The sequence below is a fragment of the Phragmites australis genome, chromosome 13, assembly GCF_958298935.1.
Source record: "Phragmites australis chromosome 13, lpPhrAust1.1, whole genome shotgun sequence".
NCBI lineage: Eukaryota > Viridiplantae > Streptophyta > Magnoliopsida > Poales > Poaceae > Phragmites > Phragmites australis.
Window position 1 is genome coordinate 14,784,276 of NC_084933.1, and position 13,222 is coordinate 14,797,497.

Here is a 13,222-nt window from a genome sequence, read left to right on the forward strand (position 1 = left end):
TCATGAACAAGTACAAGTGTACTGCATATTCAATGACGACGATGTCGCATGCAATCTCTATGAGTATAAGCGTCTAGCGGATATGTGACCCTCATCCCAGTGGCCTGCACCGGCCCCTGCCACGTATGCCCTTGCTCTTCATCATTATTGTCCTACCCTGTTGGACCCTCACCGAATGTGTATCCAGACTAGCTAACTTGGCGTTGTATGTACCATGAGGAAGGATCCTCATGCGAAAGTGTGGATGCCTGTAGTACGTGCTCTGATGGAGTCAGATGTGCCAAAGGCTCACCATGCTAGTACAACTGTGAACCCCTGGTGCATCAGGATATTGAGGGTACTTACCGCTTAGGAGCTCAGTAAAGCTGCCAGCCTGCGTTGTAGCAGCCTAATCAAAATCATGTGTGTCACTCCAGTTAGGCGTCTGCTGCGTGCAGTCAATGACGTCATCGTGATGAGTTGATATTATAGGCGGAGGTGTTATCATAGTCTGAGGAGATTGTATCCACTGTGGGGGCTGTGAACCCAATATACACTGCTCGGCCTCAAGAGTCTTCGTGCATGTCTTGGCTTTAGCACCCAAACATGACACATGATGCTCCGCAGCCGAAGGTGCCTCTCATGACGGTGTCCGAACGGGTTCCTCACAGGCAGTAGACGAGCGCCTACTATGGGAGGCACGAGATAGGTCTATGGATGGTAGGTCGTACCCCTCGAACACCTAGATCACATAACATGGACAACAAGCTAGACCCTCTCGTCCTCATGTAGTCCTGGAGAGGGTTATGATCGCTTCGTGTTGATGATCCGCTTGCTTCCCTACAAACTTGCTCCACATGCGTATGCATTTCGTACACCGCTTCGGTTTGTATAAGATGATGGTCATGTCAGTAATACAGATGTTTAACTAATAAAAATTGTTAGAATTACCGTATCACTTACCACAACATGAAGAAGGAGAGCACGATCCTTGGGGAGCGGTCTAGGGGTCGGCTCTACAAATCCACTGAGTAAGGTGGCACGTGTGCGCGAATGGTACCACAAAAGGTACTCCCAGTACATGCCGTCCACCTATTTATGTGTTTGGCATTAATGGATGACCAGTTCTGCATGCTTGTAGTCCCCTACGCGCTCCTCCTGTACGTGACATAACACACTTACTCGTGCACCCGTCCAGCATCTCGTGGGGGAGGTACTGATACCAACTATCGATACCCGAACTGTCTCTGTACATGCTTAGAAGAATATGCTTACACGTTGTTCATGTACAACAGGAAGCATATGGTCATCCATAAGTTTGAGTCACACAAATAAGAGGATGCGATGAGGCCTCCAGTCACAATTTTGGTCACTCGTGCCATACGCCATGGATCTCAATCCATGATATCGGCTCTGAGGATGTCCAGATCATTGATCACCCGGGAGTAGTTATCATGGTCTTATTGCTGACTCTATCTCAGCTTGGCATGAATCCACCGATATAACATCACAGGCCTCATGTTATCTGCAACACTATCGAACATGAGGACTGGATAGTAGCTCTTGCTCATCCAAGGTCGATAAACCGAAAGGTACTCCCAGCTCTATAGTTGTAAGAGGTGTAGGCAGCCTGAAACAGATCCATTCTTCTTTAAACGCTGGGTTGCGGCACACATCCTCTGTACGTAGCAGTCAGCATAACAAATCCCCAACTATAAGATATTGGCTCGTAAGGACGTAACGCGAGCTGACCCGCTAACCATACAATATGAGGGGGACATAATTTTCTGTCGTGTTGCAGAACATGATGTCTCCTAGCAGGATGTACAAGTACACCTCATAATGCTATAAAACTGTAGTCTCGTCCGCATTCGGTGTGTATGGACCGAACTGTAGTAGCCTATGAATCCAGGATATAAAAAGGCCAACATCCTCTATATCATATTACACACTAAACCTACAAGATGCAGATGGTCAATGAAGTATGAATAGTACTAGAACATATGAAATGTATTACATAACAAATAATTATCTGTCATTAACGTAACTCTTCAACTGCTCTTTTGCTGGTCGCAAAACTACTAATGTGGCACCCCTGATCGGTAGCCCGATCAGCATGGACACGTCCCTCAATGTTACAGCTATCTCATCAAAAGGAAAGTGGAACGTATACGTCTCAGGACACCACCGTCCGACGAGACATGTGAGCAGTAATGCCTCAATCGGCGAGAGAGGTGTCCTACCACCACCCGCAATGGGAACTTCGGCCATCATGAGAGTGAACGGTGGTAGTCCTGCCCGTGCGAGTGGCTCGTGGAATCGAGGGTCTAACTCCTTAATTGTGTGCACACTCATCGCATGCAATGAAACCAACTGCAAAGGTATCCAATATACGTACTGAGTAAGTAACAAATTATCGTGGCAATTTAAAAGCACATATAATCATTGTGCATGCTGTCTTATGAAAATTATTCTTCCCCTATAGTTCTCGTTGTACCGTAGTTGAAGAAGCTCGGGAAGACACTAGTGAGCCATGACAATGATTTCAAACATCATGGTTCAATTAAAAAAATAACGTAAAACAACAGCTATTACGTGAATAACAATGATGTGAGTACCATACATTATATTACATGAATATGTATGTGATGCCAATACCATTACGATATATTACAAAATATGTAGTACAACTAATAGGTGAATAACAATTTAGAATACAAACTATATCTATGATTAACTTCATAAAATAAACTAAATTACAACAACTCTAATACAATACAGTTCGATCATGGCTTGATAGTCAATTACCGGGTCGGGCAAGTCATCCTATCATGGCCATGTTGTTTGCAAATTTTGTACTTGCGTATGCCGTCAACAGCATCTGCTACATCCATCTCACCTTGCAGCCTCGTGGCTCTAGGTCTTTCAGGATCTATGCGTCGTGCTCGGGGATAAGGTACCCATTTAGACCTCTCGATCGCTTTGTAGCTGCTTCCGATGTTGAAAGAATGCATCTTTGAAAACTATGTGCTCCTCAATGCATCTATCATGAAGTACAGTGATACGTACTATGATCTGTCATTGCTGCCCATGTCCCTGCAAGCGACAAAGACATAGGAGCACGGGATATGGTGCAATTTTGGCTTATTACATGTGCACTTCATCTCGTGAGACCCAATTTGATATTGTCGCACGGTGTCCCCCGCGCTATACCCTGAAGTATATCTGCAATGGCACATGAGCTCGAATTTATTGTTGGTCAGGTCGTAGATCCTAATCCGATGAAAGTGTGCATTGTTCCTCCTTAGATATTATTTTCTTCACCTTATGTACGAACCACGTGCACTCTATAGCAGCTATACCACGGTCTTAAAAGTAGTCCCTGTTCTATAGAATGTGAGCTTAATGATGACACACAACGGGAGGCCCCATACACCCTTTAGGATATTGTTGAACGTCTCCACTATGTTCGTTGTCATGATTGTATACTTAACATGGAAGACAATAATTTTAGAAGCGATATTTGTATAAAAAATGGTAAAATTCAATTATTAAAATGGATTAGGACCCAACGCTCTGTCGGCTTTCCCGCTATCCACTGGCTAAACGTAGCACGTGAACGGCTAACGATAGTTTAGCCCCCCACCATTTACGTTCTTAAATGGTCCTCATGTGCTTCCTGCTTTATCATAATCTTACGAGTAGTCTCATTTAATTCTCTCCATATCTCATTAAAGTTTGTCTGCTGGTTTTGTAGACACAACCTTTTAAACCTCTTTACAAGAACCTTGTTATGGTACCTTGTGTATAGGTTCGTACCCAAGTATCACATGCACCAATCACATGCACCACCTTCCCTCCATATCAGGCCATAAAATGGAGACGTTTGTGCTATCATGCAATATGCCCAACGCATGCAGAAGGCCTTTATTGCGGTATGAGATAATGTAAACTTGTTCTCTATTGCGCATGACACGTGTCCTGACTAAGGTGAGAAACCACAACCAGCTATCATTGTTCTCACTCTCAACTATTGCAAACACGAGATGAGTGATCAGATTGTTTGCATGCACTGCAATTGTTGTCATAAGGTTACCATGATACTTGTCGCTAAGAAATGTGGCATCCACGTATACAACCAGCATGCAATATCTGAAAGTTTCGATGTATTGTCCAAAAGACTAGAAAAACCTAATGAGATATCGGTCAGTGGTGCTGTATGACCCATCCTCCAGCTTCATCGGCTCATCCGCCATGGCCCACTGAGTCCCTGGATTCTTCAAAGCTTTCACCTGCAATCTTTTGCAGTAGCCTCGAAGCATAGTTGTAAGACTCTTCAAAGCTTCCAAACAACATCTTCAACGTCTTCTGCTTCGCTCGTCATGTGGTGTGGTAATTGATCAGTATACCTGTCTTAGTTTGCGCCTCTTCCATAATGAATTTTGGTGACAAACATATGTCCGTGTCAATAAAGGTAATGAGGAGTTGGGTTATGAACCTCGCATCAACGACGTGGCTCATATTTCTAATAGCCTCTTCGCTGCATGTATGTGAGATGTGTCTATTGAGCACAAAATAGTTCTCATATTTTGGCTTATGTGATTATACGAAGTAAGGATAATTCGGGTGCTTGATATACCTGACCTCATACTCCGTAGGGTTAAACCGAACATACTTGTGATTACCGCTATTCTGGTATATCTAGTTAGATTGGGTGTTATATTCAATGATGGCACAATCCAGCAACCCAGTATCACGTAAATACTGGATCACCGGCACCGGATCATCGTTGTCGGCAGCTTCTTCATCCCCGTTACCACCGGCTTCATCATCTATACATCCTGCATCTACCTCAGAAGGGTCCACTGTAGCTCTCTCTGTACCAGAACTGCGCTCCCCGACATGTCCTCCCTTCTCTTCATGCATCACAAGCTGGTCTGATACTTTCATACTAGTCACTACATCATCTTGCACCAATCGTGACAATATACTTACGTACACCCCATTTCAATGTTCTCCTCTAATACCTTCGTGAGTACAAAGCTCATACGTTATTCCTTTTCATCTCGAACAATGTATGGACAATGATTGAACTGTTTAGATCAAATCGTGGTGGTACACCCTTTAAGATAACATTGTAGTACTGTTGTTTCATATGCAAAAGGCTTGTAACATGTGATTTCAGATCATCTAGATCAATAAGTAGTTTTCGAGGTACGGTACATCGAAAATCGGTTTTCAGTAAATGATGTACCAAATATGCATGTTAAAATTATAAATATGATAACATATTGTCTATTTCGATAAATAGAGTCATATATATTGTCCACTTTTGGATTTTTGCCGTTGCTCCACCAGAGCTAGAATGAATTTAGCTCGTATCTCATGTGTGTTTGGAATGAATACGGTAATAAGTTTTTAGTGATGCTATATAAAATAGTTTTATAAAAATTCTGTTTACTTGTTGACCTGGACAACAACAAATTTGTATGATAGGTCCACGTGATATCTTTTAATTGATTATTTTAAACCAGCATACAAGGTTGTTATCATTCACGCCAGCACGTAAGTAGAATTTTGGTAGGTCTCGCACTACTCATAGGTTTTTCTCTTAGTTTAGTTTTAGTTTTTATGTGTGTTTGTGTGGATTTGGTTATTTGCTGCGCATGTTTGAGTGGAGTCGAACAATATGTTGTAGTGACATATCATATGTTAGGTAGGAAAAATTGGAACGGATAAAATGGTAAAACAGGTATTGCAGTTTCATAAATAAGTAAAACAGTGCAGAAGTCCACGTAATAAAAAAAACTAACTAAAAAGAAACATTTGTGTTTTAACAAATGTGGGTTTCTTGATACTTTCTTCGAAGAAATAGAACATTAGCTACAAATAGTCTTCACCTTTATTCGTGACAAATTGGAAGCACCAAGACTCGAATTTTAGCGTGCTGATTACTACATTCTTTTGTTGCCTAACCAACTTTTTTTTTTTTTGCAAAATCGCATTAAAAGTCATTTGTTCTAAATAGCACCTTAGGTGCTAAATGAAACGGATCAATTTAGAAAGAAGAGAACATGATCAATTTAGAAAAAAAATATACTTTCATTCAACATTGTAGCACATCCAGATGTGCCATGTGCTACATCGGTGGGGATCCTGTTTGCCGGTGCCCCGAAGCAATTGAAGCCACAAGAAAGCAATGGTCCTGTCATATCCATCGTCTGTGCTAGCCAGTGTGGCGATGTGCAACAGTACTGGCATGTACATGTACATGGAGACGGTACGAATAGTCTACTCGTCAATACATCCATCCGTCCATCTTTCTCTGCATTGTCTATTGCGTTGAGATGCGCCATCATCGTCTCTCTCCCCCATTCATTCCTTCTCCCCAAGCAGTTGCAGCTGCACCGAAATAATAAATTGTTAATGATTAGATGGCGCCCCCTCCGTGACAGACAGGGGCAAATGACCTCAGCTCCTCTTTTTCCCACTCCGCTTTCCAAAATCCCACCTGCCTTTTTCAATGTTCTAAGGAGGGGCTGAGTTCGGTAGGAAAAAAATTATATAGCTTAAAGGTGGAGTTAGGGCCTATTTGATAAAATTATATTTGATATGAATTTTCTGTGGAGAATGATGTTTTTGGAGGAAGTGATTTTGTAGCTAAAAATGATTTTCTAGTGATTCTTTAAAATAAAATATATGGAGAAAATGATTATGTACGGAAAGTGAATTAAGGGAAACTGTTTTTTCAGCTCCCTAGGTTCTAGTTCATTTAAGAGGATTACTCCTACAGATTTCACTCAGGAAGCTAAAAGTTGAAAACTGATGTTTAGCAGAATTTCCCTGATTACAACCGAGAAGATGCTCTGTGAACTCTGCCAAATAAACCTTAATTTATAGCTTCTAATGAAGATCGGGATAATAATAAATAATTAAATATCATTTATAACATTAGCATCTATCACTAGGGTTACTTCATCTTCATCTTCTTTCTTAGTGTGCTTTGGAGCAAGGCTAGATCTTAGTTGTCCATCTCCAATCTGAAGGACGACTGTTCATTTGATTTTATTTGACGGGGCTTAATTTTTCTAGTTTGTGAGTCATTCCTGGGAGGAGCTTGTTCTGGGATGGACGGTCGATATCAAACTCCATGGAGCAGTTTTAGGTGGTTTGATTGTATTGACCTAGCTACGTAGCATATATATATATATATATGTACGTATATATATATACATACATATATATACATACATACATATATATATATATATATTTGTCTTCGCCTCGTCCTCGCTCACTCGGAAAAATTTCAAGATAGACAACTTCAGGGATTTCCTGAGAGGAGCTTTTATGTAAATTATGGAACATTTCCGAAAGCGCCATGTGCCAAGCGTGGTTATCACTCTCAGACTTGATGTATGATATATTTTGTTTTCAAAAGGACTTTTGGAGAAGCAAGTTTGTTGTTTATACTTCCGCCGATTTAAGAATTTGCTTGGTTATGTTGTTGGTCTAAACCATAATGGAGTCAGGATTGCGATGAATACATCAATTTTGAGATACGGCAAATGCAACAATTTCGGTGCCATTGTTGGCGGCCTCTCGTGAGTCTTGAATTACATTGGATTTAACTCAACTTGAACTAGGACTCTCTCTCTCTTTCTGTCTCTCCCGACTAATTACTCTTCTCCAGTCCTTACTGCCAACAAGAGAACAAACAGACTATGCTTTCCAGGACGGTGTTGATACCTCGCTTCATAACCTTTCGGAGGCGAAAATCCCGTCGTGAAGGGATTTTCATTCCTTTCAGCACTCCAACAATTTCTCTTCACGGTTTCCGTTACGAAGGGATTCCCAAGATCATTCCCTTCATGACGAGATTCTCTCAACTTTTACTTCGCAATTCCTCTCGAAGGGAAGCTGTTGGAGATGAGAGAAAATAAAAGGAATAGGAACGGGAAAGGAAATCGGGAAAGAAATAAATGAAAGGAATATGGTTGGAGATGATATTGGTTCTATCTTAGCATAAATACATGCCCTAGTGCCTTCACTTGTAGAGATGAATGTCTTTCATGCACCAGCTGGCTTCTAATCAACTCAGGTCAACTCTGCACGAAGGCCATGTCCAGCAAAATTGGGTGCATGATGTGTTATAAATCGCATCCTTTTTATATCTCATTGTACCATAATCGATTATACTTGAGCTTGATCGACATAATAAGACAACAATATACTACATGTTTAACCTCTCCAATGCTTTGTTGATGGAGCTTACTTGCACGTATGAGCTATCAGCTATCCAAGTGACCTTTAGCAACACATAATGTGGTCAAATGTGCATGTTCCTTGTATGCACATGTGAGATCTTTGTATCTAGATTGCTAGCTGGTGCTTATACTACCAGATCCAGCAGATAAAATAACGACACAAAAAATAAACCAAAAGATATGAGTATGCCAACTAATCAAGGATAGCATTACCAATGTCACATCACAATTATACGTGCTAAAATACTGGTTCCTAGAAACACAAGTTTCCAACGCATCTTAGGGACACGTATGTGGAGGCCATGAACTTGTGAAGATCATTACGTGTTCCTCGTGGGTGAAGATTATTACGTACGTGTTCCTCGTGGGAATGCTATTTATTTACAAAGTGCAACATGGATATATATTTGAAAGGTTAAGTTGAATAGCGCTTTACGGACGGAATTGCACCCTCATATGCGCATCCCTACCTTTGCTTTTGCAAAGTTGTCGGACTAGGAACATGAAATTTTGTCCCCGGGGGAGGAGAGAAAAAGGAAACGAACGTACCCCTCGGCGTCATTGCTGGGTGACGCGAGGGGCAGCCCAGCTTACGGATAGGGGCGGATCCACCGGGGTGCTTTTGATCCAACCTATCAGCGGCTTGCCCATTAACGGCCAGTGTTGGAATATAAGATATTTTTAGATTTAATTTAATATATAATAATTTATAAGCAGAAATTGATAAATTGATATGATCAGATTATCAGAGTATAATCTAGATATGTATATGAAAACACTATATATGATTAGATCTACTATACTCAATAAACTGATATGATCATATCATCAGAGTATAATCTAGATATGTATATGAAAACAATACATATGACTAGGGATCAAGATCAGATGCAGTTATAACTGCTACTGCAACTTAAGCAATAGCTGCATCTGAGCCATTCAAGAGACAAATAATGGCTAGGATGAGAGTCCTTCTTTTTCCTCCTTTTCTCTTCACCTTTTGCTTCCAGCTGCTACTTTTGGAGGGAAAAGGCAGAGAGCACAGAAGGCTTGGCACCATCTTCTTCCTCCCTCAGACTCTAGCACCAAAAGCCCACTTCATGGCTATTCATGAGCTCTTCTCCCTCCGTGGCTCTTCCTGAGCTCCTCTCCCTACATGATTGTTCGTCAACTCGAGGGAGTTCAATGCAATGACTGAAGTGATGGTGGAGGAAAATTTGGACAGGTATTACCATTCTTTGCAAAACTCCTTGGAGATCTTTTTTACATTTTTCTTGTTGTAGAATCTTCTTTGTTGATGCCATTCTTGATATTTTAGTGTCATATCTTGTAGCAGAATGGCTACAACTCCTTTTTAGATTCCTCAAATTGGCATGACATTTAGCAGTTTCGATGAAGCTTGAGATTTTTGGGTCACATATGCTGGTCGGATGGTTTTTGATGTTCAAAAGTGTTACACAAACACAAGTGGTCTTAATGGATTAGTAACATCTAGTAGATTTGTTTGTTCAAATCAGGGGTCTCAGATAGAAAATACGAAGTTTTGTGTTACCAAGCGTAATCGAGCTCATACAAGAACAGGCTGCAATGTTCGTATGGGCATTACTTTGGAAAGAGAAAATGGGACTTACAAGGTACATGATTTATTTGTTGAGCACAACCACATTCTTCAAACTGCACAAACAAGTCGCCTGATGCCATTACAGAGGAACATTTCTAAGCATCAAGCTGTTGAAATTGAGGTGGCTGATGATTCTGGTATCGGACCTAAAGCTGCACATGAGTTTCTTGGTCGATATGATGGTAGATCAGCTAACCTCGGGTACACCCATCGTGATCATAAGAATTATTTGCAAACTAAACGCCAAAGAGATATGCTGTATGGTGAGGCTGGATGTTTGCTAAAGTATTTTCAAGATAAAGTCGTGGAGAATCCCTCATTTCAGTATGCAATGCAAATGGATTGTGAAGAACAGATAGTCAATATATTTTGGGCTGATGCAAAGATGATTATTGACTATGCTCACTTTGGCGATGTCATCACATTCAACACTACATTTGGAACCAACAAAGAATATAGACCATTTGTTATGTTTGTAGGTTTCAATCAGTTTAGAGAGACTGTGGTTTTTGGTGTAGCTTTGATGTATGATGAGACATTTGACTCATTCAAGTGGTTGTTCAATGCATTTTTGTCAACACATAAACAAAAGCAACCTCAAACAATTTTCACTGATCAAGATATTGCAATGGGAAAGGCGGTGTTTGAGGTCTTTACTAGTACATGGCATGGTTTATGTACTTGGCATATATCACAAAATGCAATAAAGCACTTGAGTTCTCTGAAGGAAGAAGGGTCAAGTATCCTATCAGATTTCAGTTCTTGCATGTATGAGTATGAGCAAAAGCCAGAATTTGAAGAAGCATTTGATGCCATGAGAAGAAAAGTCAGTAAAACGACTTGGTTAGATAGCATTTACATGTTGAAAGATAAGTGGGCTGAGTGGTACATGCTGGACATTTTTTCACTAGGAATGCGAAGTACACAATTAAGCGAGAGCTTAAATAATGCATTGAAAGGCCATTTGAAATCAAATCTTGACATCAGTAGGTTCCTCAAGCGTGTAGAGCTTGTTATTGCAGATAAGAGAGAGAAGGAGTTACAAGCTGAATTTGAATCTCGAAAGAAACAACCAAGGATTGGGATGATGGCACCTATGCTGATACAAGCAAGTATGATTTACACACCTGCAATATTTGAAGTCTTCAAAGGTGAATATGAAAAATACCTGGCAGCCTACACAATAGGTTCAAATGGAACTAATGAATTCGTCATTGCAATTGGAGCTCTTGAAGAGACATTTACACTTGAAGAAGAGCGCACGGTTATCGTCAATCCTGTTGATCAAATGGTCTCATGTAGTTGTCGACTCGTTGAGAGAATTGGTATATTATGTAGGCATGCTCTGAAAGCTCTCGATTTGGTGAACATTAAGTTGTTGCCTAAAAGATACATTTTGAAGCGATGGACTCGAGGTGCAAGGTCAGGGATTATCCAAGATATGCATGGGAGGGATATAGTGGAAAATCCTAAGTTAAATGCTACACTTCGGTACAAAAATCTTTGCAAGAGATTCCTTCCATTGGCTTCACGAGCTGCTGATTTTGAAGAATGCTACTTGTTCGTGGAAGAGGCACTTCATAGTATGAGCAAACAGGTGGAAGAAAAAAATCAAAGATAGTTCTAATATTGATGCTGAAAAGTCTAATGTTCAAGCACCATTCAGCTTACCTGAACAATTTGCACATGTGGTTGGTCTAAAGAAGAAACAAAGGCGAAAGGATGGATCAAAATGAAAGAAAACTTGGGTTGATAAATTTCAGAAGACAAAGAAGAACAAAGCAAACAAGAACAAAATAAGCAAACCTATGCAACAAAAAGAAAATGGAAGTCTTGTGACAGAGTCACAAGCATATGAGAGAAACATGTGGGCTACTGTAGAAAAATATCAAGAATATGAATCACTTAGTAGTTATACCCAACTTCTTATGGTATGCTGACACTTTTTAAAAAAAAAAGGACACTAAAACTTAAATTGACCATGCTATTATCTTCTTTCTGTTTCTCTCTCTATCTCTCTCTTTTCAGAGTTCAAATGTGATTCAAGATGTCAGTAATCCTCACTCCTTCGAAGGGATAGATGGTTGGCACTTTTAGCAAAACTTTGATGTAAGTATAGGTGAATTATCTAGGTTCTATTGAATCAAGGAATTATCATCTCTAATTTTTTTGTTTGCAGGCCATGGACTGAAGGCATGATAAAGTCTGCTTTTGGGTGATGCAAGCTTTTGTATATGGAAATAGGAATAGAGAACATTGGTATATGTAAATGGATCTCAGTTTAGCATATGCTCTTTTGTGTTAAGCGTATGCTCTTTTGTGAATGCAAATTTAGAGAACATTAACCTCTCAGTTTACAGTAAAATATTTGCAGAATTCAAATTATTGCTGAAATGAGGTGATATGGGCTATCATGTGTTAATTGCATTGTAATATTACACCATCTGCACCTGATCCTGGCTTTTGGTGCTAGAGTCTAAGGGAAGAAGAAGATGGCGCCAAGCCTTCTCTGCTCTGCCTTTTCCCTCCAAAAATAGCAGCCGGAAGCAATAGGTGAAGAGAAAAGGAGGGAAAAGATGGACTCTCATCCTAGCCATTATTTATCTCTTGAATGGCTCAGATGCAGCTACTGCTTAAGTTGCAGTAGCAGTTGTAACTGCATCTGATCCTGGTCCATATGACTAGATCTACTATACTCAAAATTAGGAACCGCATGAAATAAATTACGAGTAACATGATTTTTACATACTGGTCTTGTGTTGTGGAGGTTGCTGAAGATGCTAGTTGCACTATGTTAACGACACGATTGATCCTGCTGACGACGCACTGGATTTGTTCATGATGACAGCGAGTGACGCTGAAGCGACCAGGAACACGAGTCGTGGTGAAGAACTTAAATAATCGCACGGAGCACTTCCTAAAAATCTTATTCGCCCTCTTCCGGTGCAAGATCTTAAGAGCGAGATTAGGAGACCTGCTCTCCTTGGTACCAGTGCACATCGACGTCGAGATAGAGTAGACTATAGCGGCAACACAATAGAAAGAAAAAAAAAAGACAAAACTCTAATTCTTATATAGACCTATATAATGAGAGTGTTCTTAATTTTTAGTCTACTCTCAATTAGCAGTCTATTGTACACCTAATGAGGTGAGGACCTTTACATATATAGGGGAAAAAAATCCCTCATCTCCACCTTCATTAGTAATATGGTACTAATAGAGGGTGAGTCTCAATATGGACCACCTCTCCACAATATGAGCCTTTAAGATTTATTAGGAATTATTACATTGATCGACCCCAATAATTCTAGCAATCCCCCATCAGATCTCAAAGTCTCATAGAGAATTATCAGTT

At 40.4% G+C, this 13,222-nt stretch overlaps 1 protein-coding gene across 1 annotated transcript; it reads left to right on the forward strand.

The window, feature by feature from the left end:
- Nucleotides 1–9,841: 9,841 nt before the first annotated feature.
- On the forward strand, nt 9,842–11,488 carry LOC133889437 (protein FAR1-RELATED SEQUENCE 5-like). The gene has a single exon (XM_062329960.1). The coding sequence runs from the start codon at nt 9,842–9,844 to the stop codon at nt 11,486–11,488; it is 1,647 nt and encodes a 548-aa protein (XP_062185944.1).
- The last annotated feature ends 1,734 nt before the right edge of the window (nt 11,489–13,222 follow it).

Bases quoted from the DNA above. Each gene is read 5' to 3' on its own strand.
- LOC133889437 (XM_062329960.1), top strand. From the start codon at position 9,842: ATGGGCATTACTTTGGAAAGAGAAAATGGGACTTACAAGGTACATGAT.